Below are 27,689 nucleotides of genomic sequence, written 5' to 3' on the forward strand. Positions count from 1 at the left end.
CACATCAAAGCAAAGAGCAACGTAAAATCAAGACATTGAGCTGGAACCTCCTTTAGAATATGTACCGATATGCATAAATCTGGTTCGCAATGGAACGAAGTAGATTGATTATATTTATTTATTGCATTTAAATTCGTAAGTGCTCTTACAGTGTAAATATCAGAATCTAATTGTTAAATTATGAAAAATTATGTATTTTAATAAATCAATGAATATTGAATTATCCTTTAATTTAGAGAATAATATCCTCTTGACTCCGACTCTTCCACAATCGTAATAATTGCTGCAAATGCCTCTTCGGCAGTTGGTTTTATTTCTGCGGCTTGTAAAATAAATAAATCCTTACTATCGGGCGGACCTCGCAGTTCAAATGAAAATGTGATGGGGATCTTCAACACGCCATGGGCCCAATCTTTTGAGCCGCCACTGGATGGATATATGGTTTCATATATACTGCCACTTTTGTATATACGACCGGATACTTGTTTAATCTTTTCACTGGCTTTTTTCCCAATCGCTGTTAGATCATCATAGTTTTCAACGTGATCTGCTGTATGCCCGTACGGAAACATAATCATTTGTGAATAGGAGTGTAAAGCGATGTATGTTTTTATATTTTCGCTAAGTAAGTTTTCCTGAACAAATTTGATAAGTCTCTTAGTTTCCGTTTCACTGGCAGCAGCAGGACCTGAATAGTCATATCGGCACGGGTCGCCGCTGGTGCCTGTAGTGTTCCAGTGAAATGGATAATTTCTGTTTAAATCCACTCCGCGACAAATTCCGAAAATTTCACGATTCTTACGCCACATACGATCACCTTCGAAGGTATATTTGTATCCATCTGGATTAACTACGGGGAAGATAATCCAATTATATGCGTTTGCGTACTTCTGGATCTTTGTATCGTTCGACAAGAGAAGTTCATTGATGATATAATTTGCTGTTGCCGGTGCTATCCACTCACGAGCATGTATGCCACTTTCAACAAATATTGTCGCTGTTCCATTGTTTTTATTTTTTTTAAGACTTAATCCTTTGATCGGCAAACCTTGGGCACTTTCTCCCATGTTTATAATAGTTAGATCTTTGGGATTTTCCTGAGCTAATAACTCCATCCACGAATAAATAGTTTCGAGATGAAAGTAGTGCAGCCAGTCCATATTTCTCGGATTGATATCCTTCGGGAGCACTTCTTTAAGGTTGCGATCAACAATTTCTTGAAAATTGTAGCTCTGTTTCGTATACATACATGCATAATAATAAAAGAAATACATATATGAGTATACTAGCTAAAATTTGTTATATGAATCTGTACATCGATGTTTAATATTATCTTTTTCCTTACCAGCACATGATGATTAACTTTATAAGTTTGCAGCAAATCAGCAAAGTCGGCTATTTTATGGGCGGCCACCATGATGGTTAATTTTTGTTGCGGATGCCTTGCATGGCCATAAAATGTGCAGCTGTCACTTTTTTCCTCTAATTCTTGGAATAGGGCAACGTGCTGTTCCGTAGACAACTCCACGTGATAAACTCTATAGTGATCATATCGAGCAATATTGGGATAGGATTTAATAAAGTCCTCGCCTTCCTCATAGCTCAAAACCGGCTTGATTGCATTTATCTCAAAGAGTGCCACAAAAGCAATAAACCATAATATATTAGAATTAGTTGACCGCATTTTCGAAAACATGACTGCCGGCTGAGCCACGCTTTATGAAACTGATCTGTTTGCAGTAGAGCACTCGGCAAGGAGCGTTCGTTTAGTTGACCATAATACAAGCATTATCATACATACATACATATGTACGTAGATATTTTTTTGTCAAGTACTGAGCTAACGGACCCCTACCTTTGGCATCGCAGTGAATTTTTATTGAACTGATAACTATTTTCTGTCACAGTTGGGGATACTTAATCCACACAATATATGTAACAGAAGGCGCAAAATTCTTTGCAGCCTCTAAGGAGAACTGTTATCCCCGGAAACAGTGCGGAAGGTCATGGAAATGCGACAAAACGGAAAATGCATAAATGTTTATCAACACTGGCGATAGCCACCTGACGGATATCATATTTTTTACTTAACAGAAGAAATTGTAAAGCTACAATTTTCATCACTCAAAATCAATTTTTTAGTAAAAAAGTTATTCAAAACCCAAATTGGTTGATTAATTTTGCTCCACCTATATAAAGTAAAGTTGCATTTGATCTAGGGCGTTTTTGGACCAAATTCTGAGGGCGTTCTTTAACCAAATTTTCAAGTGGGGTTTCCTTGGAAAGTTTCCTGAGATAGAGTCTTTTCGAACCGGCTGCCGAGATAAGTCGATCTTTAACTCAGCCGTCGAAATAGGCAAACATTTGGTATGTAGGGTAAAAAAATCACTGATAAGTCAATGCCTTACATACATATGTATGCACATACCTACAGTATCGGTCATATCTATAGCACGCCATTTCAAAGTGATATTTATTTTTGAGAATTTTCAATTAAAATACAGTTCTTTCTCTAACAAACCTCATATAAATCCAAGTTTAACAATTTGTAGAAAACTTCAAAAAAATGGCAACAAATTTTCACCTAAGTTTCAAACTTTTTTCTCGGAAGTGTTAGATTTTTTTTGAGTACACAGTTTTTGAGCCCCTGCAATTTTAGTCTGATAATGTGCAAATTTCAAAGGGCACAAATTACCGTTAATTTTTTAGAATTTTTTTATCGCATTGGCTTCCATATAATCAATAAACTCTATTTATTTGTATATGGAAGAAACCCGCAACACCTTTGGCTAAAAAAATTCTAAAAAATCAACGGTAACCTTTAGTTACTTGAAACTTGCACATTATCAGACTAAAATTGATTGGGCTATAAAACAGTGTATTAGAAAAATTCAAACACTTCCGAGAAAAAAGTTTGAAATTTAGGTGAAAATTTGTTGCACTTTTTTGAAGTTTTCTACAAATTGTTAAACTTGGGTTTATATGGTGTTCGTTAGAGAAAGAACTGTATTTCAAATGAAAATTCTCAAAAATAAATATCACTTTGAAATGGCGTGCTATAGATATGGCCGATACTGTACATGTACGTACAAAACAAATGATATTCATTTTAATGATGACATTTACATACTACAATAATTAAAAAAAAAAAAACGAATTTTGTTTGTTTCTCACGTACTTACACACATACATATCGAGCCCTAACCGCCAAAATAACGTAAGCGACATTTTTTTCAAAATTTTCTTTTTGATGTAGAAATGCATCTAGATGCTCTAGGAATATTTCAGCATCAAAAAGAAAATTTTGAAAAAAATCTCGCTTACGTTATTTTGGCGGTTAGGGCTCGATATGTATGTTACATTAACAACGTTTTCAATAAAATTTGAAACCAACTAAATAATGACTTTTGAATTAGTGCGATGCAGCAATAGGCATTATTCAAGATCATTAATGATTCTTCTTCATAAGTGTTCTTTTCGAAGTTGTACAATTTTGGACGAAATAAAGAACCATGACTGTGCATATGTATGTATGAGTTTGGCAGCAATAGTTTGTTCGAATGTAAGCACTCGTGTTTTCGTATTCAGCAGCGAAGTCAGAGGACTTTCGAAAATGTACTGTTCGCTGTAAAATTTAGTCTCCCAAATGCACATGCAAAAAACCCTCTCATAATCGAATATTGCGCTCACCGGTTATTCAAATGGGGGTTGAAATGAAATTGTCATAGTTACTTCGAAATTTCTACATTACAGAAAAATCCTGGCGCCTTCCAAAGGATATTATGAAAGTTGTTTATGTTTGTCATCTGACAGGTAATGAGTGAGCAGAAAAGCTACCCAGTCTAAAAAGCTCAGAGCTAATTGAGCAAATCCTTGCAGTGGTGGAAATTTCATTCGTGCAGAAGGGTCTGCCTTTAGTAGAGTATTGTACACATCTGTGCATGAAAATTCAGCAATATCCAGATAACGTGTCCTTTGCTTTGCACAAATTATGCATAAAAACCAAAGAAGATTGTGATTGTAGTAATTAAAATGAATGAAATCGTGAAAAGTGAAACTTTACGAATGAAAAAATCTAAATTGAAAATAAATTAATTTATAGAAGAAAGGAGTAAAATGGGGTTGTGTGTGAGCAATCGAGTGCCGATATGGTGTTCACCACAGGAAAAATTCCGTCGGTCTGCCCTTGGTGTACACGCTGCAGAACTGTTATTAACGTGAACGGGTGACAGGCTTTGGCTCTCGTCAAAATTTTAACATTTCCATAAAGTTTGGCTTTGTTCGTCAAAAAACAAATATATTTTATAATTTTTGATTACGTGAAAACATTGATTATCTTGCCAAAATGCCGAATAAATATTAGAAAGCTAAGTTCCTGCAAAGACTAAAAAGTGATTCCTTTAAGATACGAAATCCTACAGACAGCCTTCACTCGTGTCGACAACTCCTGATTTGAGTGTACTACAATTTATCCGTACAAATAGTTATTGACAATTTTTACTTCCTTAAGCACTGAAATTGAAGAAACAAAGAAAATCTACTGCCATTACACTCCGTTCGTTATAGTGTTGTAGGAAAAAAGGTTAATACATACACATATGTATTTGTAGATATATGTGAGTATATGTAGATGGGAGCCCAAAGTCAGTAGAATCATATTAACTACCATTAAAATTAAATAAATTCATTCGCGGATGTGACTGTGGTAAAATCATTAAGAAAAACAAAAACGGCAATAAACAGCTATCTAGTACTAATAAACTTTAACAAAAGTTCTTCTAGTTCCTTTTGTCCAGACAGTTCAAAACAATTACTTAGATGGTTCCTTATAGTTTTGGCAAAATAATTTGGCATCGGAGAGCTAAAGACACTCAATGCATTAGTTAATTTCTTACCACCCAACCCGCACTGTCATCCTACTGTTGATAAGTGCCCACATACATACATACGGACACATACATACATACATATACACACATGCATATGTGCTCTTCATAATGGAACGCATGTGGCGCAAGGTTAATCATAGTTTCGGTGGTCGCTCCTCCAAAACAACATCCGGCACACAATCGGTGGACACAACGGGCTCAGGCGGCGGGTTTTGTGATGGCAACATTGTTACAATGGCTGTTGCGGGAACGACCGCAACTGGTGGAGGCAGTGCAGGCAACTTGCCATCCAGCACGGCCACTGGGCGACGTTTAGCCGCCAGTGGCCAGATTCCAGTCCCAGTCCAGACAAGCAATAACAGCGCCCAACAAACTGCCATAGAGGGCAATCATGTGGTTTCGCCATGTCCAAAATCGCTAAGCCAACACGTGCTTCATAACAGCCAAGCATCCTCCGACCGACGTCGGAGACGTCGACGCAAGAGTCGCCCACGACGGAGCGGTGTTAGCTGTGTAGGCGGAGGCGGTGCGGACAATATGTCGTAAGCTAGAACTTAATCTAACTAATCAAGGCAAAGAATAACTTTGTTTTCATTTAAATTTATCGAATTTATAGATCATCTGGTGGATTTTACACAATAAAAGAGTCTTCTGATGGCACAATGGGCAATCACCGACATCATCGCCAACCAAGACTTTCATCGAGTCGCATTATGGCTACATCAGCGCCCAGTGGCACCGTAATGATGTATCCCAACACAAATCGAACGATGGATACGATGTCATCCGAAATAGCAACAAGACAGACAACAGCAGCAGCCGCAGCCGCAGCAGCAACGTCAGCTACTCCAGATATTTCACTGCGACAGCGAGCCGTCGCAAAGCTACGCATGTTCAATTTTCATCTAAACTGGGATTTGCACATGACTCATTGTAAGCCATGCGGGTAAGTTATTTGAAATATCTAGCAAACTTGCACCCAGGCATACATACTTGTGTACATACATACATATGTATGTATATACTTAAGTATGAACGCTTGTGTATAAATAAGTACACATTTCTTCGCCAGATCGTTAAAGTTAGAAATGTTTAAGTAAAATGCGACTTTCTCTGTTGAATGGTTTGTTTCTAAGTCAACTGTAAAATGTATATAAATGCTCGCACTTTCTCTATGTGTGGAAACCCATGAATGCATGCTTTGGTTTCAAAAGCCATACGTGCATATGTACATGTTTGTTTCCTTAAAGGATCCTTCTCTTCTAGTGTTATATTTTCACTTTCTAAGACACTCAAATCTAGTTCACAAAACCACCTTTGTCTACCTTCTTACATACTATATATTTACTCGTACATATATGTACATACATACATGCAGGTGCATGCACAAATGTAGTGCACATGTTTACAAAGGTATACCAGATAAATGCCTTAGATTTCATAAAGCATGAAGAGAGTAAGCCCTCTTCCAGTTCAAGTCCACTTGTAATGGCCCCAATTGTTTCCTTTGTTTGCCTATTGTACATACATAGTACTTGGGTAAATGTAACCCCTAAAAATATGTACAACTTTTCTCAATGCATATTTATTACATAGTTGTAAGAACCTACAAAATATGTATATTTAAAAATATAAGATATTTCAGTAAATGACAGGAGAACATTCTTACTCGTATAGGCGCATTAGTAGAAAATTCGGTAAAAATATTTGGTTTTGCTTAAAATAATTGAAATAGATCATTGAGTATAGAATTCCCGGCCAACGCATTAGCTAGCCGGAATAAATTGGCTACATATCGCCATAGAGTAGCAGCTAAGGGGTGCATACTACTGCTAATAGTGGCGCAGTGCCGTGCAACATACAAATAAATTTTGCCTTGATGGCAGTCGCCTCCAACAGGCAGAGTTTTTTTCGACGATAAAAAAAATTATCATTAGAAATTTTTCCGGTCGCGACGCCATAAAATTCTAGCTACCTTCATTTAATGACGAATTTCGAGTATAATCCCTGTCAAACAAGCAAAAAAAAAAAATGTATGAGTGCGAAAAAAAATATTCACTTTCATTTTTCTATGTGAACTTTTTTCTAAAAGGCAATAAGATATCACATTATATTCTTATTTTATTATTTAAAACAGCCCGCGCATTGGTGGCGGAAGCAGTGGTAATATAATAATGCGTCGTTTGTGCAGAAACAGACGTCACGAGGATAATGAGCTTTATCGCTCCAACAGCTTCAAATTCGAAAGGTTTGAACGAAAGGAATGCATCGACGAATTGACTGACACGATGAAGAAGCAGGTATGAAAGTGATATTAAGCAAAATATAAACGCACGAAGTTTCATATCGATGGCTGAGTGGAAGATCGACCTATCTCGGCAACCAGTTCGAAAACATTCTACCTCAAAAAACTTTTCAAGAACGCCCTATTTCAGAATTCGTTTAAAAACGCTCTATCTCAGCTGCCGATTCAAAAACGCCCTATATCAGCATATTTTCAATACATTTTGATAGGCGTTTGTTAACCGAATTTTGAGATAGGGTGTTTCTCAATAAAATTCTGAAATAGGGCGTTCTTGAAAAGTTTTTTGAGATAGAGCGTTTTCGAACTGGCAGCCGAGATAGGTCGATCTTCCACTCAGCCATCGATATAAGCATTATAAACATATATACAAATCGAGGGCTTATATTGAATACCCTCTATCTGCACTTTTCCCAAAAATGAGATTCTGATATAAAAATCGACCTAAAACTTAATTGATATTAATGCTGACCTTTTATTAACACTTGTCATAAGAGTTTACTATTGAATTGCAAATTTAGGATTAACATCGGTGATGAGAGGTAAGTCTAACATCACAAAGTAGTTTTTGTGAAAATTGCAGATAGCGTGTATTAAATATAAGCCCTCGAAATGTACACACATATATTCGACTATCTAAATTATTTAATTGCACTATCCATCCTTTGCCAATATTTCATAGACTGCTTACAGTTTTATTTGTCTTTTATTAGACACTTCACTTTAACCTATATCCTTCAATATATCCTTCAATATGTTATTTCATTGCATTTGTGCCTAATGCGGCTTTGGTTAATAGCGTTGAGGCGGCAGATATCGGCTGGATGTTGAATAAGCGTTTTTGTTACTTTGGTAGTCTCGGCTACCGGAAGTGGCACTGCCGTGTATGCGATAACCTCCACCAACATTTTGATCGTGCACTGGCGGCGATGTTGGTAAATGATCACCTTCGGCATGGAATCCATTCTCATCCGCCTTATAATTAACGGTATATGTACGACCATCGTCTCCTGTATAAGAATACGATCCTTGTACGTTCAGTGCGCTTTGTGGTCTCTTGTGAGTATCACCGGTTTCATCTCTTTGGATTCCGTTCGCCGTTTCAAATCTATTTGTATCATATAAATACATACATACATACATACACACATACTTGTATACCGCCAAATCATTGCGACATGTTACCCAAAATTATAGTTTCCGCTTGCATCGCTTATAAAATCTTGCCGGACAATGGGTATATGTGCTGCTGCAATATTATGGTGCTCAAATCGCGCCGAGCTCATCGCTCCGCTCACAGCTTTGTAATGCAAGTTCCTTCCGCTCTGTGGTGCCAAGTACTGATTCGAAGGAATTCGCGTGTTATCGTTTCCAAATTGTCTAACACTGCCTGGCGGTAAATATTTCAATGAAGGTTGGCGAAGACTAATAACACTCGCGTACGACATACAAAACAAAAGCAATCCGATTGGCTAAGAAACAAAAACAATTTTGATTTTTTAATTAGCAGCAATGCAAAATTTGGGACTCCGCTTACCCGCTTCATTATAAAAAACAAAAAAAAAAACGCCTCTAATTATATATCCTTTTTCAAATCTGAAGCAAATCAAATGCTTTTGAGGCGCTTTCTTACAAAGAAGTGCTTGGGAGCTACTGATGCCAATTGTTCTACTTGGTATTCTTTTATAGCAGAATTCTTTAGCTGCGCTACCAAAGTATTCTTCTTTCATGCGTTTTCGCATCATCATCACTACTATCGTTTTTCTTTCTTTTGTTTGATAGATTTATGTACGTAAATATGTATGAAATCAATGTGCACACATTTTGCAGTACAAAGTTTTGTATTGAACACGCTTCTGAGCTTATAAAAAAAAAAAACCACTAACTTATTCTTTAACAGACTTTTTCAATAAAAAATATATTCCAACAAATTTGGGTATGGCATAATAAGCTGGTTAGTTTTTCAACACTTTAGACAAAATTGTAATTAATCAACTTAAAACTTTCGAAGTGTTGCACAGTGTGTCGTGTAGTACAAGTTCGGTTGACAAAATCATTTATGCCTATTTTTAGAGAATACTTGGGATGCTGATTTCCGATATACCCACCATACGTTTTTTCAGATTAGCATTTTTGCGAATTATTGGGAATTATAAAAAAGTGTGGGTTGCTGAAATTCGGAAAGCTAACTAATTTTCCATCACGATTTATGCACTGCTATGGAGCTTTGAATTCGCTCAAATGGGAAGCACGAAAAAGGGAATTAAAAAAACAAACAAATAAGTAACGATAACAATGCAATATCAATGATAAACTAATCAGCTAGGAGGCGCAGCTGTCGAGACATTTGGAAACCCCGGATTTATGGTCCGATTTGGCTCATATTTAAAATGTATGTACTTGAATGGGAAGAAATAACTGCACAAAAATTTCGCCGTTAGTTGGTGCGTGACTCGATTTGACTTTTTTATTAGCGACTAATAAAAGCTTGCTTTAAAAACTTTTTTTTAATCACTTGTTTTTAGTGTAGTTGTTTTCAACAAAACCTTATAAACATTTTGACGAACGTTCGAAAATGACCTTCGATATCCAATATGCATATCGAACTTAGAACGAACTCATAACCAACCATAGTTTTCCAACGGTCATAGTATATTGGAAATACACACGAGAAGGGTTTGAAAAAAAAAATTTAAATCATAGTAACAAGAGAGGAATTGAAATCCAGCTCATTCTCGAGGGGAAATATAAGACAATCACTCTCTCTCGTTAAAATTTCAATTCGATAATGGGCTGGCTTTCGAACTCATAACGAAGGTAAAATACATTGGATAACGAAGGTTCCGTTTTGCTCGAGAATGGCCTAGTTCTCGAGTCGAATACTAACCTATTTCACATTCGTTATCGAAGGTGAGACTCGATAAAAAGATTGGTTTTTCAATCATTTTCGAATTGTTAACCAGCTCAATGTTTATTGGGAAATTTTCCCAGAAAGTAAGGGTGAGTGACAGCTAAGTACATAACATTATTGTCCAGTTTCAAAGGATTTTCCAAGGACTAGGATAAACAATTCAGGATTGCTCGTTACTCATCTCCTACGCGAGCAAGCGATTCCCTAGAACAGCTACTTTCGGTTCATCAAAGGTGTTCTTGAAGTCAAATGGCCTTATTGGACATAAATCGCTCACGATGCTTTGCCGATTTGTTCCACTTGGCTTGAACTTTGAAGCAAAAGTTGAAGTTGAATAACAAAACTTACGAAAATATTTTATCTGCTAATATGTATGTCAAATTCTCAGAATTCAGGAAAAATTTGTTTAAGCAATTTTGTCCATCTAAATTGTTGAAATACCGCACTGTGCGTTGCCGAGCTACTTAAAGGTATATAATCGATAATGGAACAAATTATACCATCATATTACTGTTAATAAAAACGAAAGCGGATTTCAGAATTTTAAAGAACAAAACGTATTTACTACCACAAAGCGCACGATTAAATCTTATTTCAAATTAGTAATCATTTCAAACTCAATATATAACATGTCGTTTTATTTCTATGTTGTACATTTGCAAGTACATATGTATTTACATATGTATATATTTTTTTGTATGACATCCAACCACATAACAAAACTACGAGTACAATACATTAGGGGTATTCAGGCGTTCATGCGAATGCATTGCACCGGTGCGAAATTCGAAATTGCGATATTTATCCACACAGCCGACAATCTCGCCTCAATCATTTCATTTCACTCTTTATCAACCAAAAGCATGTGCAATAGGGCGGGTTGATTTTTTTTTTAATCGTATAGCAAAAACGTAAACTACATAAAATTCTAAGAAAATTCTCCGAAGAAGCCATGTATCTAAAATAAAATCCTAATCCGCGCCTCTCGACTTGAAAATTTATATGGCCGCCTTTGCCAAAAAAATAAATGTTAGAAAAAATAGGTTTTTCCAAAAAGAAATCGAATTTTCTGACTAAAATTGTTTAGTAAGGTAGTTCTTTTGCACTTTATATTTTTTCTACACTCAAACTTTTTTTTCATTAAAACTGCTTTTTTGATAATTGAATATTTTGATTAGTCTCAAAACAAAACCTGTATTGCATAAACTATAATATAATATAATAAAACATAATATATTTCAAAAAAAGAAAATAATTTTAGCGAAAAAAGAGGAAAAAAATTTTCAAGTCGAGAGGCGCGGATTAGGGTTTGATTTTAGACCCATCGTTTTTTCAGAGAATTTTCTTAGAATTTAATGTAGATTACGTTTTTGCTATACGATTTTTAATTTTTTTTTCATCCATACAAATCAACCCGCCCTAATGTGCAATGCCTGATACGAGATTTTATTTATAAATTTATGCATTTTCACATTTTGCACCATTGCATTTGCATTTCGCATTAACGCCTGAATGCGCCTATTTTAAATTTAACCAAAGAAGAATCACTATGTACATATGTATGTATGTTTACTCGTGGTGGTAAAATTAATTTTTTCCCAAGTTGCTAATAACAGAATCAAACGTACATTCAGTTACGCTGTTACGCACATACACCTGCATCAATTAATTCACACCAGCATATACATACTTACATACATATGTATGTACATAAACACATTCATACATTAGAGGAAAACGAATTGTAACGGTACGATGCACAAATGCAGAGGTTAAAGCAATACATATTTATGTGTGTATGTACATATCGCACTTTAGCGGCAAGAGGCTCAAAATCCAGAAAATCAAAACCGCGAATAAAAACGGATTCAAAGTTCACAGACTAAATACGCTCCCATGGTAAAAATGAAGACACATTTTCTTCTAAGGAACTGTTCTTAATCGATACGGCTGTGAAATTTTTACAAAACACAGAAGAAGAAGTGACTGTCACTTCTGCATACTTAAATAAAATAAACATAAATTTGTATTATGACACTCTTGTAACAAAGGTACGGTATATGTACATACATATGTATGTATAATCTGTAAGTACGTAATTTGAATACCAGCTTGACGAGAGACTCCCGCGTACGAACAAACACATGTACCTTTGCACGCCAACTTCTTCCGGTGGCAAAGGTTACGGGGGTTCTTGTGGTTGGGTGCAACATGTCCATACATAAATACTTACATACATATGTTCAAACACCTGTGAACGTGTGGTTCATACCCTGCTCAACCAAACACGAATCTACTTATTACATGCATTTAAAACCAACTAAATTTGCATTAAAATTGTAGTTTAGTTAAATTACTCTTTTTTTATTGGTTCGCGTCATCATTTTTTAATATTTCATCACTCGCAGGTTTTATCCTACATACATACATATCTACTATGATTCTATGGTCGTAAACCTAGAAAAATTCAAAGCCAATTCGGATTCAAAGCGAATTCGGATGCCGAAATCGCTAAAACTTAGTGACTAGAGGGAATATAATTTGTATACGCTACATGTGCTCGTACATACAATATGTATGTATTTAAATGAGTACATATGAACCTGCATAGACATGTACATGCAAGTGTAATAATGCCCAATTCGGTTTTTAAAATCAGCATAGAGAAGGTGCCCACATACATACATATTGTATGTACAACTATAGTTGTATGTGCATATGTACATTAGGGTGGTTCAATAAAAAGTTGAAAATGTTAAGCTCTTAGCCCCTAGAATTTTTTTAAATGAAAAATATATTACTCTTATTTGTTCGTAAAAAAAAGAAGATATTCATAACTGTCTCAAAACCCATGAAGTTTCCCACCTACTTTATATGTGAAAAATACTTTTTCATAAAAATAAATAAAACAATTGTTCAATTGTTTCGTAACATATCCAGTGATATAATTTTTTTAACAAAAAAATACTGGAATTCTTTTTGTCCATTTAGAATATTTTCAACTTTTTTATTCCGCATGTATTTTAGGACCACCTTTATGCACATAGATACATAAGTACTTGTGTATGTATGTATATAATTGACTAGTTTGGAATAGCTCTAGTCTTCGTGCCACGAGTTTTTACACTAAATTCTGCTCTTATTCCAAGCGGATTTCCTGACAACTTTTCGTCGTATTTAGTCTTTGGTTATCAGTTGTTTGTGAGACACTGAATGACTGACTAGCAAATACGAATACATATGTATGTACATATATACTACCTACATACATATGTTTGTATACAACTATGTACTAATAAGTGTTCGGTAAATCTCTAATAATTATTTTAATTGAGAATCATCTTACATACATAAATACTATTGTACAGTGACGTGCAAAACTGTAACATGGTGTAAGACTTTTTATTCCGGCAACCGCTGTCTTCCCCAATTCTAATGACTGTCACACTTTTGTTGTATATTCTTATTGGAGCACCTACACTCCTCCAATCCAACAACAATAACAAATCTAGCAGACAAAAATGTTAAGTAAGGCAAATATGATGATTTTGGATTTTACAGTTATCTTTCGCTTAGTTTGACGTCAGATTACTTTTTTCTTAATTGAAGTTTATTCAACAAGGAATTACCAGTAAAAATATTGGCGATCAGGAAACATAAATTCAAATAACAGATTTACTGCGGAATGGTGAGACCAAAGGAAAAGTGGGAAAAAAATTTGGATGAAAATTTTAAGACTAATGCCAAATTTCCACTAGCCCATTTAAAAAATTCCACATGAACACATACATAATGACTATTTTTATGAATGTAATGGCACACATTTTTTTGATGCCCAGCATTGTCATTAAAAAGTTTGGCATTTAAGTAATGCCTGGTGGAAATTCGGCTTAAACAAATTTAGCCAAAAGTGTTCCTCAAGAGAAAGGAAGTCTGCTGAATAACATTTTTTTGCGGCCCCGACATCTTAAAAAATTTGGTAACCAGCAGCGATGCAGCCACTCCCGCAAAAGCCTTTAAGTATTAAACTTTAATGCAACTCAATAGACAGCGAGGCGAAGTATTGCCAAATAGATCGTATTGGCAGCAGAAAAGAAGATCTCGTACGCTGTCGACTGCTCGATATTGGCGTCTCGGAATGGAATTGATGACCTCTGCTTAAAAGTAAACGGCTATCTCTCCAGCCTTTCTTGCTTCTTCAGTGCAAGGAGCCTAACACTCCCCCCAACGAAATCAGCGACAACCCTCTTCACAACCTGGACGAAGGAAGTCAGACTAGAATTAGGCATTCACGTCGATGGTACACCAGTACCGACAGTAAAAAATTCGAAAAGTCGCTCGCCGGCAGCACTTGGGGCAAAGACAAAGAAACGTTGCTGGCAACATACAAGGCAATCGGCCGGCCGGTTCTGAATTATGCAGCACCAGTTTGGTCACCGGGGACTAGTTGAACGCAGTGGACAAAGCTACAGACTTATCAGAATGCCGCACTCCGGACAGCGACTGGGGGCCTACTTACGTCGCCTGAGCACCACCTACACAGCGAGGCCCAAGTGCTCCCCGTAAGGGAGCACAACAAAATGCTTTGTAATCAGTTTCTGGTGGGGTGTCACAGAAGTGAACACCCTAACAGACCACAGGAGGAGTATACGCCCAGGCACGTCGGGGGGCACCTCTTCGCCTACAAAGACGCAGTTCAGAAATACGTAGACCAACCACTGGACCCGATGACGTACAGACGAGCTATCAACGACATTCATAGGGAGTCGGTCACCACCTACTTCGACTCCCGGCCTATGAATACCTTGATCTGAGCCCAATCACCACCTGTAGAAGAGACGGATTTTTAACTGCCAAGAAAGACCCGCGTTACCCTGGCTCAGTTACGGTATGGATATTGTAGCCGCCTCAACAGCTACCTCTCCAGAATCGACCTCAATATCCCCAATGAGTGCTCGACATGTAGAGACTCCCCGCACGACACCAACCACCTCTTCACATGCCATCTCAACCCAGCTCAACTGACACCCCTCTCCCTTTGGTCCGACCCAATTAAAACAGTCCGTTTCCGTTGCTGAAATAAAAAGTGTGACACTATGTTACAATTTTGCCCATTACTGTTAGTATGTAAGAATGTACGATATGTATTTAGGAATGCATTGGCCCATTGGATAATTGCATGAAAACGTTATTAGCAAATTTTGTAGTCTTTTCAAAAATAAATTATGCAAATTATGTAGTTTGTAATGAGCTGCTGATACTAAACAATATTAAATTTTTACACTGATAACCATACTTTCATTTATTTTTTGAAGGCACCTTTTAATATTAACAATAAAAATAATAATAACAACAATAATAATGATACAGTACAATTCGTGTTGAGTGAACTAATTCCCGCAAGGCCTGTTCACCCAATCTAGATTGTTCATAGAACTTAAATAGGGAATTTAAAGACACATTTCAAATATCAAATCATATACAATTTAAACATGTTTATACTTCTAAATTAATTTCTTCCAGACAAGTCTTACTGCCGGCTTCACCAGCAATTTAAATGGAAAATGATTTTTTTTTTCTTTTTTTCTGTCAATTTTCATATAACATTCAAAAAACTAAAATCATTTTTCACTTAAATTGCTTTCGTGAAATTGGCTATTAAAATTGGTTTGTTTATTTTCTTTCTTTAAGACACTCCTTCTCGGCTTTATCTTTGAAAGCCTTTTATTATCAAGATAATTTTACGTTGCCTCCGAACGGCAAATGATTTTAATGCGAAATTTTGTCAAGGCAGAAATACACCCGGAGGTTTGCCATTGTCTGCCGAGGGGCGATCGCCGTTATACTATGATATTTATGTGGTCTCCATACAAATATTACTAGACCACTTAAACAGACTTCAACTTTTGTTGTTGTATTCTGATTTGTAAGTGAATATTTTTTGCACATATCATCCAGGCAGGTTCTGCAATTCACTTCCGAGTGAATTTCAATCAAACTCGCTTTGAATTCCAATTGGCAGGGGTTCAAATTCACTCGGAAGTGAATTGCAGAACCTACCCGGATCGAATTACATGCATATGTAAAAATGTACGAACAAAGTGGCAATTTCGCTTTTAAAAAATCACATCTAATTTCTTTTGTATTTTTTCGAACACGAGAGAGAGAGAGTTAAATTCGCAGTACATGAGCTTTTGCAGTCTAAAGCTTGCAAGGCATTTCAACCCCGTGTTTTCATGCATAGGGGTTGAAATTGGAATAAAATGTCTTCCTGCAAAGAAAACCCGCAGTCCTAAAATAAACGTCGAGTGCAGCAAGCAGTCCACTTTGGCACGAAACAATTTATTTTAATTTAATAAGAAAATACAAAAACAAGAAAAATTACCTTCCGGATTGTGAATATACATACATATACATATATGTACATCTGTATTCTATAATAAAAATTTAAAGCGTATGCTAACAAACTTTGAATCGCTCTTATATGTACAAATCGGAAAACCGAAAATTTCTATTACCAACAAAATAAAAGCAGTTCAAATGTACATATCACACCACAAACGTAGTTGAACGGCACTTAACTAACGCTTAGTCCATCCATCTTCGATACCAAAATGTTTGTGAGAAATTGTCCTTTCGTTATTTAATCGTTTGTTTATATACAAATAGTTTTACAATATTTGTATCGTGATGAGTTTTATTGTTGCGTAGCCTAAATTGTCAAAGGTAAGGCGAAATTCTACGGTTTTTTTTTTTTTATTTATTCCACAAATCAATCAGTACTTACATACATACATACATACATACATACATACATACATACATACATACATATGCACCTATGCGCGCATTGTATATGGTGTGCAATTTATACATACATATGTGGCTCAAATAATTTGTTTTTACATGGACTTTCGGTATCAGCTTCATTCCGTATATTAAAACTACTAAATCGAAAGTTACATGCAGTTCATTTTGGAATTGTATTATTTAGTTAAATGGAGAAACAAAAGGAAATTGCGCATAATACGGCAAATTGCGAAATTGATTTTTCGAGCTTTAAAAGTACATACCAATTTTCTAGTTAGTACCTTTGTGGTTTGTTTTTATACATTCATATTGGTGGATTTTCGAAATACATATGTATTTAAAAGCCGTCTCCATTGCTTTTCAGAGTAATTCATCTGCGCTCTTCGAAAGTCGACATGTTGTGAGTTAATAAGTTTGTATGTATGTATAAGTGTATGTACATGCAAATATATGAGTGTGTTGGGCGCAACTCTCTTCTCGAAATGATTGCGGTGAAATTTCGAAGATGCACAAGTTTTAACGCCGCGGCGTATACCTTGTTTTCGTCACGACCTTCATGACTCATCGTTGTTAATGAACATAGGATGGGGCAGTTTTGGTTGGGCACCTCCATGAGGGGTTTCCCGACGCCTGAGTCAGTTTGCCGTCACAGAAGATATAATCAAATTATTATGGCGAGTATGTACATACATACATACATATGCATACATACATATGTATATGTGCATATGTTTGGTTAGGAACAAAGTATCAAATATCACATCAGCGTTGAGTGGCTTATATGTACGTGCATAGACTGGTATATACATACATACATACCATGTACATGTACTTACATATGTATTTGTATGTATAAACCGTTCACGCTTTAATTGTGCGATATCAACAGTAATGAACGTAAGGATTCGAATTCTATGAAAACAGAAAAATCATATGTACATACATACGTGCATATGTGTGCGTGTACCTGTTATATAAATACATATCCTTATAATGCATCTCTATGAACATGGGTGGTCGTTTGCGAGAACGAATTTATTTTAATGTGAATCGCCTATATCTAGACACATATCTATAAACCCCTTTCATTTTTTCGACAAATTTAAAAACTAAGTCAAAAACATACATACATACACACATATGTATATCCTAATAAATGCATACTTGTGTGCCTATATATTTCCGTATATAGTTACTTTTGTATAAACATATACATATGTATGTACCTATGTAGTGGGAAAGTGCATATGTACTTACATATGTATCTATGTGTATGCGCATATCTGTTATCATATAAATAAATGAAAAGGTATACGAGTATGCAAACCTTTTATTACGCTACTTTTACCAGCAATGTTCATTTTTATACATACATACATACATATGTACATATGTATGTTTTTTATGAAAAGGCACAAGTTATTATTACTCTGCTCATTTTAATGGACAATCCATGAAAAGAAGACAGCATAAAGCGAATACACAGCATGCAGATTTTATATGCATGAGAAGCGCCTACGGAGTGTAGCGTTTGGCGTATTAATCAACTCAGCGTAAACAGCTGCTGGCAAAAATCAACGATACAAGCCATATACCATAGAATACCTACTTGTATACAAAGCGTAGTCGAAAGCGCAGTGTCAGTTGAGTGAAAAGGTAGTTATTTAAGGACGACAGACAGCACATTGATGTGATGTACAGTGTTTTCTAGCCCCAGGCTAAAACATTTTTCGTAGTCTTTAGTATATACGTAAGCATATAATCCACCACACGATCTTGTTTTGTGCGGAAAAGGCCACATTAGCATCATTCGAATTATAATTCTAAGAATTCAACTTTTAGTTGCAAAATGATAGTCTGTTAGAGAAGTCGTCGATATTGGTTGCATCAGTTATAGTTTAAAAGCGTTTACTAATAAAAAATAGTCTAAAAATGTTTTGCCGTCGTTGTTGGATAGACTTCTCATTGAATGAATTAACTGTACAGTGTTCGGGTCCATGTGCCCGCCTCTTTCATGACAAATGTATCGGTATATCTTCAGGTACCAATAGGGAAATACAAAGAAAAAATGAGTTTGAATGGTATTGTTCCGATTGCCGCGAACTATATCGATTGCAGCTGTATTTTGAGGTGCGAATGTTGACAGTTTTGCGAGATTTCGAATACACATACATATGTATTTAAAAGTGCAACATACTCATATTTATGTAGTTGCAAAGTGATATTTAATACATTTTAAAATTAATAAATTTTGTTTTCAGATTGCTATTTGTGACGATTATAGTTTACCAGTTGACTTTGTTAAGAAACGGCCGTCCAGTTTTGATCCATGTTTAGCAGAAGCTTTACCAACAAATCCCGTAAACTGGGCTCATCCTAGTCCGCAAACAGAATTCGTATGTGAAGAAATATATACATATATGCTATTTGTTTTTTTGTTTTGAGTGTTTTTCATTATACCTATAACAAATTCACGTGTATAGATTGCGTTGTCCGAACCAAAAGAAAGTCAATACCAAAGCCAACAAACAAAATCGCAAGACTTGGAATCGCTTCCACCACCACCACCACCAGCACCGTTGTCGACATTACCAACAAATAAAACAACATTGAGTATTCCCTCATCCACTTTTGCCCCAAACAACACACTTCCTTCTTATCAACTAACACACATTGACTCCCAGTCCAACAACTCACATTCCATTCAATCGAAGTCCCATAACCCCTACAACAAATCGCAACCACAACTCTCTCTTCAATCCCATCCGCCTCTACCTAATACAATACGGCACGCTTCAATCAAACTAATCGAAGGTTATTCAGATCCTAAGGACTCAAAACGTCAGAAAAAACTTCATCATAAGAGGGCAAAGCGGCGAGTGAACAAAAATCGGCGATCTCATCATCAGCTGAGCTCGCCTAAAGGCCAAGAAAAAGCTAAGCGTTCAAACTGTAGTTCAGGTAAGTATGTGTTATGCAAGGTATCTACCTTATAAAAGTATAAAATTATGTAACTACCTTTGTATGTATGTATATGTATAGATATGTATTTATGTTTTTTATAAAAAAAAAATGTGTGCTTCCTGACCTCAGATTCGTCAGGACCCAAGTCATCAGATGATGAAAACAATCAATCAATTAAAGTTCCCGAGCTTAACTCACCGGACAGCATTTCCGATGACCTAGTACACCCATTGCCATCACAATTATACCGTAGTCCTCGCAAATTAGTGGTTGCACCACCAGATACAAGCAAACGGAATCCGTCGCCATACTACTACTCCGATCTACTTAAATCGAAAGACAACGAAGTTGGAGTCATAGACAAGGAAACCAAGAATAAAAGTCGCCAATCCACAGTTTCCGAACCACCGCAGTCGACGCAGCCATCCATAAATGATGTAGTAGGTCCCTATCGTAAGAGTACAAGTCTAGACGCACCAGAAAACAAGGAGCACGATTTCGATAAAATTGAACTGATTGAAAATACCCCACTGCAAGCAGCTAATGAGACACCAAAACGCTATTCGTTTACAGAGGAGGGAGTGCATATAATTCGCTGTGATTCGCCAACAACATCAACTTCAGAGGAATCGGACTGCAGTGAGTGTCAAAAACGGCGTCAGTGGCATGCAAGGGCATTGGCTTTAGTTCGCAAAACCTGCAATATACAGCCAATAGCCGTTGGTGCAAACCCAAGTACTTGCAATCACCAAACTGAGGAGACAAAAACTTTGCCAATTATAGAAGATAACTCGTCGATGCCGCCTCATAAATTGTTCGGCCCGGCTATTTGCGCCTGCGTTGCACCGACAATTGGGGAAGATATCGACGAATTTTTTCGACCACGTAGCATTTTCTACGTCCATCCACAAGGCGTGCATGAGTGCTCAGACTGCATTTCAAATGTAAGCAATTTAAACTCGTCCACTGCAAACGTATTTGATGAACAAGGTCCAACTCAATTAAAAAGTGCAATTACTTTGCTGGACGACGACGAAATGTCTGGCCGTACGCGACAATTATATGAGACTGCTTTTGATTGTAAAATAGCCAAATCGGACGATGACCTCGATGAAGTTGATCGTATAACGAACCACTCTGTATTATTTCAGCCAAACAGTAGCACTGGCGCTGTCACAAAGCCTGACACACGTTCGAAAAAAACCGGTCATGTAAAATCTCGGCTTGAAGGCAAAAGACTAAAAAACTCTAAAAACCACGCAATACAAGAGCAAAGTAGCAACTCGGGTGGAAATGCAAGTGGAAGTGGATCGCCACTTGCTGCTCTTCCTGCAGAGGTGAATCCCAAAAAGGATAGTGACTTCCAAAGCAATGTTTCTGGTATAACAACCGGCATTGAAAAAGTTCTTATTCGCAGTCAAACTGTTGACCCAGAACCTGATGCAGCATGCGCCTCCACATCACAATTACCTATTCGTGGATATACACCATCTCCGCCGTCAACTGCACCATTGCCTATAAAATTTCCAGGAAAACATGATCGTTTCCTAATGAATAGTATAAAAAGCGCTCCAAACTTACCGTCTTCGAATCCAGCCCATCCACGTTTACGTGACTTACGTCTTCCATTACAGTCTTCTTTGCGCCAGCAACATCAGCAAGCTCTGTCAATAGGTACCAGTAATGAGAACAGTCTTACCGATAGCGCTTACGTAAATCCACCATCCTCAACATCACGCAACATTCATAATATTCCGCCATCGAATATTGCTAGAGTTCGTGATCGACCGCGCTCTTTTGTTATTGAATCGGGGCGAGTACTAGAATTGCGAAAAAGCCACGTCTCTCACCGCCACCATGTGGGAAATGGCGGTCGAAGGGCACATAATTACTCCTCGACCGAAAGCATTGCCACATCGAGTAGTGGTGGCAGCATGGAATCTTTACGCTCGAGTACCAGTGAAGGAAACCGAAGTACTTCCAGTTCAGAGTCAAGGAACTCAACCTCGTTGAGTTCACATAGCTCTGAATCTGGTAGCTCGAGCGTTGCGCTCCCATTACGAGCGCCCGTTGTTGTCCACTCTAAATTACATATCTTAAGCCCAATCTCAGACAAGTCTTCCCAAGAACCAGCTTCCGAATTGTCCGAACAAAATAAGACTCAACATACCTCCCCTGAGGAAATCACACAACTGGCCCAATTGACACAGACACAACAACAAACAAGTTCAAACGCTTCAGCGTCGAACATCGAAACTATCAGACCACAACAACAAACGCAACCCGATATACTTAAGAAAAAGAAACCCCCACCCAATAAAACGCTCCTACATTTAGCCGATGAAATAATCGGTTCTGATAGTGGAATCTCACTGCATTCAAGAGAAGACTCCAAACTAAGTGCCGGTATACAAAAGTTTACACTTCCGAAGCTTAATTTTTCACAATCAGACAAAGCAAATGAGAGCAGCACGAGCGCAGCTGTAACAGCTGCAAATTCATCTGGGGTACCCCAAGACTTGCATGATTTACCTTTCGATATGCCAAAATTAAGACGAAAAAAGAACCTTCAGCAGGTAATGAAGAAAATTTATGAAAATACATATTTTAGTTATGCATTGACTTATGTATTTTCTCTATTATTTCAAAGGAGACCTGTACCTCGGGTAGTGCCACATCCGTGGATTTAGGAGACCTGCCGTTCGATATGCCGAAGCTCAGAAGACGACTACGCACGAATCAAATAGAAATAGGCATTTTATCGCACAGTACCGAATCTAGCGGCTTATCGCAAGCGTCTTCAAGCCATTCGATGAGGGATGAAAACAAGATCTCTATGAAGTTGGGTAAGTATGCAGGTGATGTGATTTCTGAAAATAGGAAAACTTTTGCAAGAGCTCATATTTACAGATGCAGCGATATTTCGTCAAAATTTAACTTTAAATTTAAATGAGCCTCGCCAGACTAGCAAATTTGGTAGTCTAGATTTACGAGGCCTTTCAACCAATAAAGAACTTAATCTAAATATAGCACAGGGCTATACATCAGCTGTAGATTTGATAGACATTTCCATACCACTCGAGCGACAAGGGTGAGTTATGTTTGACAACAAATAGCCAACTCATTTTTCAGCTTCAAGTCACTGGGGTCAGAACTTCTTTGATAATAAAAAAAAATTTACATCAAAGTTAATTTTTGCCTGTGGCCCAATGGCAGTAATTTTATGACCCATAATTTTTTAATAATTAACTATTACAATATTTTCGCTGCAGTTGGTATCACGGCGCGATTACCAGAATCGAAGCGGAAAATACGCTGCGACCCCTCAACGAAGGAAGTTTCTTAGTTCGCAATTGCGAATCCACCAAGCAGGACTATTCACTCTCATTAAAGTAAGTATCCCAGGAAAAATGCAGGAGAATATAATATTTAAACAAGTATGTGTGCGTGTAATTAAAAAAAAAATACTTGGCATTTTCAGGGGCGCTAAAGGATTTATGCATATGCGCATACAACGCAATGAAGCTGGTCAATATATTCTCGGTCAATTCAGTCGTCCTTTTGAAGCAGTTCCCGAAATGATAAGACATTTCTGCCTGAATCGTTTGCCGGTAAGGGGAGCGGAGCATATGTGCTTAATTGAACCAGTCATTGTACAGCTGTTATAGGCCTTCCTACTAGATTTTCACACATGATTTCTGGTTAAATCCTATATGCATATGTACATACATACATACATACATACATATGTGTGTTTACGTACAGTGAAGCCTTTATGAATTCACACGCATAAAATTATATTTTACCGGCAAGTATGTATGTATAAAGCAACAGTGAAAGTTAGACAATACAATTTAAAATCATGCATGCACATGCATGTTCATCTATACTTATGTATGTACATATACATATACATATACATACATAAATACATTTGTCTCAAAATGAGCTTGTGTTACGAGCACCTGGAGCTTTTATTTGTACGTAGCATAAATACTCATGTATGTATGTATAAAAACTTATGCGCTTAAATTCTACATACCCACAGACATACATGCATATGTATGTACATATGTAGTTACCTAAAAAATTGGTGGGTACATAAGTACATATGTACATAAATCGCCAGTGGCAAATACTTATACATACATACATACAAACATATGTATATGAATAGGCACCTTGGTATGCATAAATTAGAAACATATGCAAAATCCTACATACATATGTATGTATGTATATGATATGCACTATTTGCATAAATGCTAAAATGGAATAAATAGTTATAGAGGCCATTTAAACAGCTATACGCGCATACATATGGATGTATGTTTGGATGTACATTCTTATACATATATGGATTATGCACATATGTATATACATACATACACATTTACACACACATAAAACGCTTGAAACAATTTGTTATTTGTTACTAATTTTAGTTTAAGATCACCACAATAAAAACGTGAACAGTTCACTGTAGATATAAAATTGTAAAATTTCACACATACAGACATACCGTGCATAAGTTTGGTTGAGCAGCTCATAGAGCAAGATTAACTTAAATATTTAGCAATTCACTATACATACTTACATATATTTAACTCATAAAATATGAAAACTACATACATAAGTAATCAATCAGCTTAGTTTCTGGTGCAATATTCTTTTACTTTTTTTTAGTGCCAAACATACATATGTATTTATTTTTAATGATATTTATTCTACTGATATTTCAGTCTAGAGTTTGAAAAGTGCAATAAGATAATTAATTTATTACTCATCCTATTTATTTTTTTAAATGATCATTCATTTACTTGAAAGAATTCTATGAATGTATTTCTAGACTTGATTATTATAGAATTAAAATTTGCTTGACGCACTTAACCGTATTAAGTTCAATGTTATTATGCGAGGGTGCCATTATAATATTTTACATCTAAAAATGTATTCCGATGGTAAGAAGATCTAATCATATAAATACATAATTAACTTTTTAACAAAAAAGCCGATTGTATACATACCACATACACAATTCTATCCGTTCGCCGCACCCTAAAATAAACAACGTCTCAGAATAAAAACAAAAAACTACACATCGATATAAAAAGTTTGTACTTAGAATACAAAAACACACCATACATACATACTAACTGCGTATATTATTCGAAATATAATATGTACTTGGTATAAGTATCATATCAATGCTAAAAGGTATACATACATACAATCTAAAAGAATAGTAATACATACATACATATATAGAAAGGTTTCGTTGACATTACATACATATTATGTACTACGCATTGAATCTACAAATGCATAATGAAATCGTTTCGATAAAATTGCTAGTAGAAATAGTGATATTAGAATCATAAGTATTTTCAGTTTTGTAAAAGCATGTATAGACAGACACAGACAGGCACATACAGTGACAGTATTTTCCTATACATTTTATTTTATTATTTACATACAATATTTTTTTTCGGCAACCGATTTAAAGAAGAATCAAGTTGATAATTGTTTATTCAATACATACATATGTACATATTTTTTAAAAAGAAATCCTTCTTCTGTGTATTTACTCTCTCTAATAGAGCAAAAGCTTTTGTAAACATAATGCAATACACAGTAATATGTATGTACATACATACATATATATGTATATTACTGCTACTATAATACATACTCATAAATATAAAAATACATATTTGAAAAATAGTGTCGTATATTTAGCCATAGATATTCGTACTAGAAATAAAAATATACCAAAATCAGAACGGTCCTTTTAGTTAAGAATTTTTCCTAGAAATAAATACATATAAACCGAGTGTACGATGTAAGTACATATTTGTACACAATTGTTTCAGAGTAATCTGAGTCGTAGAGAAATTTTAAAGAATTCGTAAAGATCTCATCCGATTTTTTTTCCGATTTTTCTAAAATGAAATAAACTGTACATCCTTCGATTCATTTAAGAAATTTCAGAAGAAAATCGGTGAAGCAATTAAAATAATGCTTATTGCAGAATTTTTTCAGAATTTTCTTTATTTTTCGTACAGAAATTTCTTTACGATTTCGTGTTAACCACTTCATATAATTTTCTTTGAATATTCTTACAAAAAATCGTTACAGAAATGAGATACTCCTAAAGATTTTGTTAAGATTTCGGGAACTTTGGTTTGCAGGGACAATTTGATCGCAATGTTTTTTAATTGGAAATCAAAGAAAGACAGCCCATGGCAATTTTCGTGATGGTACAAGTATACGTGTATATTTGTAAACTACTACATAGAATGAAGTGCCATATCATAACAGGGGCGGTTCAGGGAATTACACAAACATGACGGTCTCATGTTTCCTTGAAAATAACGTCAGCGAAATTTGTTTCAAAATGTAATCTTGATGCGTAAATACTCTTAAAGCATCTAGAGCATTTCTGCATCAGAAAGTATTGCCGGATTTCCATTAAGCATAAAAATACCAAAAAAAAATGGACTATTTAAAAAATACCATGTGGAAATGAACTTAATAAGAATTTTTTTTTTATCGTGATGACACGAATATTTTTAATGCCTAACTTTGTCGTTAAAATTTTTGCCATTTAATGACTAGCGGAAATCCAGCATGAGTTTAAGAAAAAATCATATATTATTTTCATGGTTACGCCTCGTTATGTGGACTTTCTTCGATGCTCTTCGCTCTTTGGAAATCTGAAAAAGTGAAGATGTTTTTCCTAACCAGGACAAAACTTACATATGGGTCATTTCATACAATATTTACACCTCAATATTTTTTTGGGGTGAAATATAGTTTTTTACATTTTGATACCTTAACTGATTTTCTCCGACAAATAGTTAATTAACTGCAAACAATTAAAAAAAGATACTTCTCCGTGAGTTCAAAATTTCGGGATTTTTTCTTTCGAGATTTTCGAATATCATGACGAAGTAAAAAAAAAGGTGTCTTCTTGTTTCGGTAAAGAATGTAAAAAAAATTTATTTCACCCCAAAAAAATATTGAGGTGTAAATATTGTATGGAATGACCCATATGTATATGCACATGAAGCTGTGTGGTATTTTATATGTTCCGAGTCCAGTGAAGTAATTGACTCCAATTGGAAATGCCAAGCTTTTTTGTAACTGGTATTTTTATCCTCTGCCACCACCAGAGGGTGCAGCGATTCTCATAGATTTACAGATATTGTTTTTTTTCTTGTTAATTTTTCATGCGATTTTTTTTTTCAATAAGAATTTGTCAAGCCGCTACTGAATTTCGGAAGGAAAATAGTAATTTCCAGTACATTCTCTTATCAGATCTGTCTTCCTTTTTTCAATATATCGACACTCTGATGTTGGGGAATGTACTTTGAATACTGTGGGGGTCATAGGCCCAACACCATGCAACGACAATATTTTCGATATGGTTAAAAAAATTTCCGAGGCAAATCTAAACTTTTCTCTGACTGCACCGCAGGTTCGAAAGAATCTTAAGAATATGGGCTGGGATATCTATAGAGACACTTTGGAGAGTATGTTACCATATCCAGCACCTAACGAGCCCAGCACCAGTGGTGAATTGGAGAATGTGGTTAACTCTTTTACTCGGATTTGCTCAGAGACTTCGGCTAAGGCCCGCCCGGAACCTAGACCCAGGGGAAAGAGAGTCAAGAATCTGAGTGGCAAAATTATAAGCAGCTTTTGGGTGCTTACAAAACGACTTTGACGGTAGTAGGTTGAAATAAAGAGGGTAATTAGCAACTACCTATCTTTCACCATTGACAGTCGATTACTGTCTTCCACTCAAAAT

General features: G+C 36.0%; 2 protein-coding genes across 5 annotated transcripts; one reads left to right on the forward strand and one right to left on the reverse strand.

The window, feature by feature from the left end:
- Positions 1-100: 100 nt before the first annotated feature.
- Positions 101-1,736, reverse strand: LOC118748408 (zinc carboxypeptidase-like). Its single transcript, XM_036482797.1, has 2 exons — positions 1,346-1,736; positions 101-1,232 (listed from the first exon to the last, which is right to left on the reverse strand). Exons 1-2 carry the CDS (start codon positions 1,694-1,696, stop codon positions 228-230), a joined length of 1,356 nt encoding a protein of 451 aa, XP_036338690.1. The 5' UTR covers positions 1,697-1,736; the 3' UTR covers positions 101-227.
- A 3,246-nt stretch (positions 1,737-4,982) lies between these two features.
- On the forward strand, positions 4,983-25,656 carry LOC118748415. Of its 4 annotated transcripts, XM_036482804.1 has the most exons (10): positions 4,998-5,431; positions 5,506-5,835; positions 7,027-7,189; positions 19,174-19,308; positions 19,396-19,873; positions 20,006-22,452; positions 22,527-22,722; positions 22,787-22,967; positions 23,149-23,268; positions 23,358-25,656. In XM_036482804.1, exons 1-10 carry the CDS (start codon positions 4,998-5,000, stop codon positions 23,542-23,544), a joined length of 4,671 nt encoding a protein of 1,556 aa, XP_036338697.1. In that variant the 3' UTR covers positions 23,545-25,656. The 4 variants fall into 4 exon arrangements, with proteins under 4 accessions (XP_036338698.1, XP_036338697.1, XP_036338700.1 ...); XM_036482805.1 differs by lacking the exon at positions 22,787-22,967 and having other exon boundaries at positions 4,983-5,431; positions 23,358-23,450; XM_036482807.1 differs by lacking the exons at positions 4,998-5,431; positions 5,506-5,835; positions 7,027-7,189 and adding an exon at positions 16,401-16,588.
- Positions 25,657-27,689: the final 2,033 nt, after the last annotated feature.

This window comes from Rhagoletis pomonella, unplaced genomic scaffold (genome assembly GCF_013731165.1).
Source record: "Rhagoletis pomonella isolate Grant_MI unplaced genomic scaffold, Rhpom_1.0 Rhpom_scaffold_00013, whole genome shotgun sequence".
Classification (NCBI taxonomy): domain Eukaryota; kingdom Metazoa; phylum Arthropoda; class Insecta; order Diptera; family Tephritidae; genus Rhagoletis; species Rhagoletis pomonella.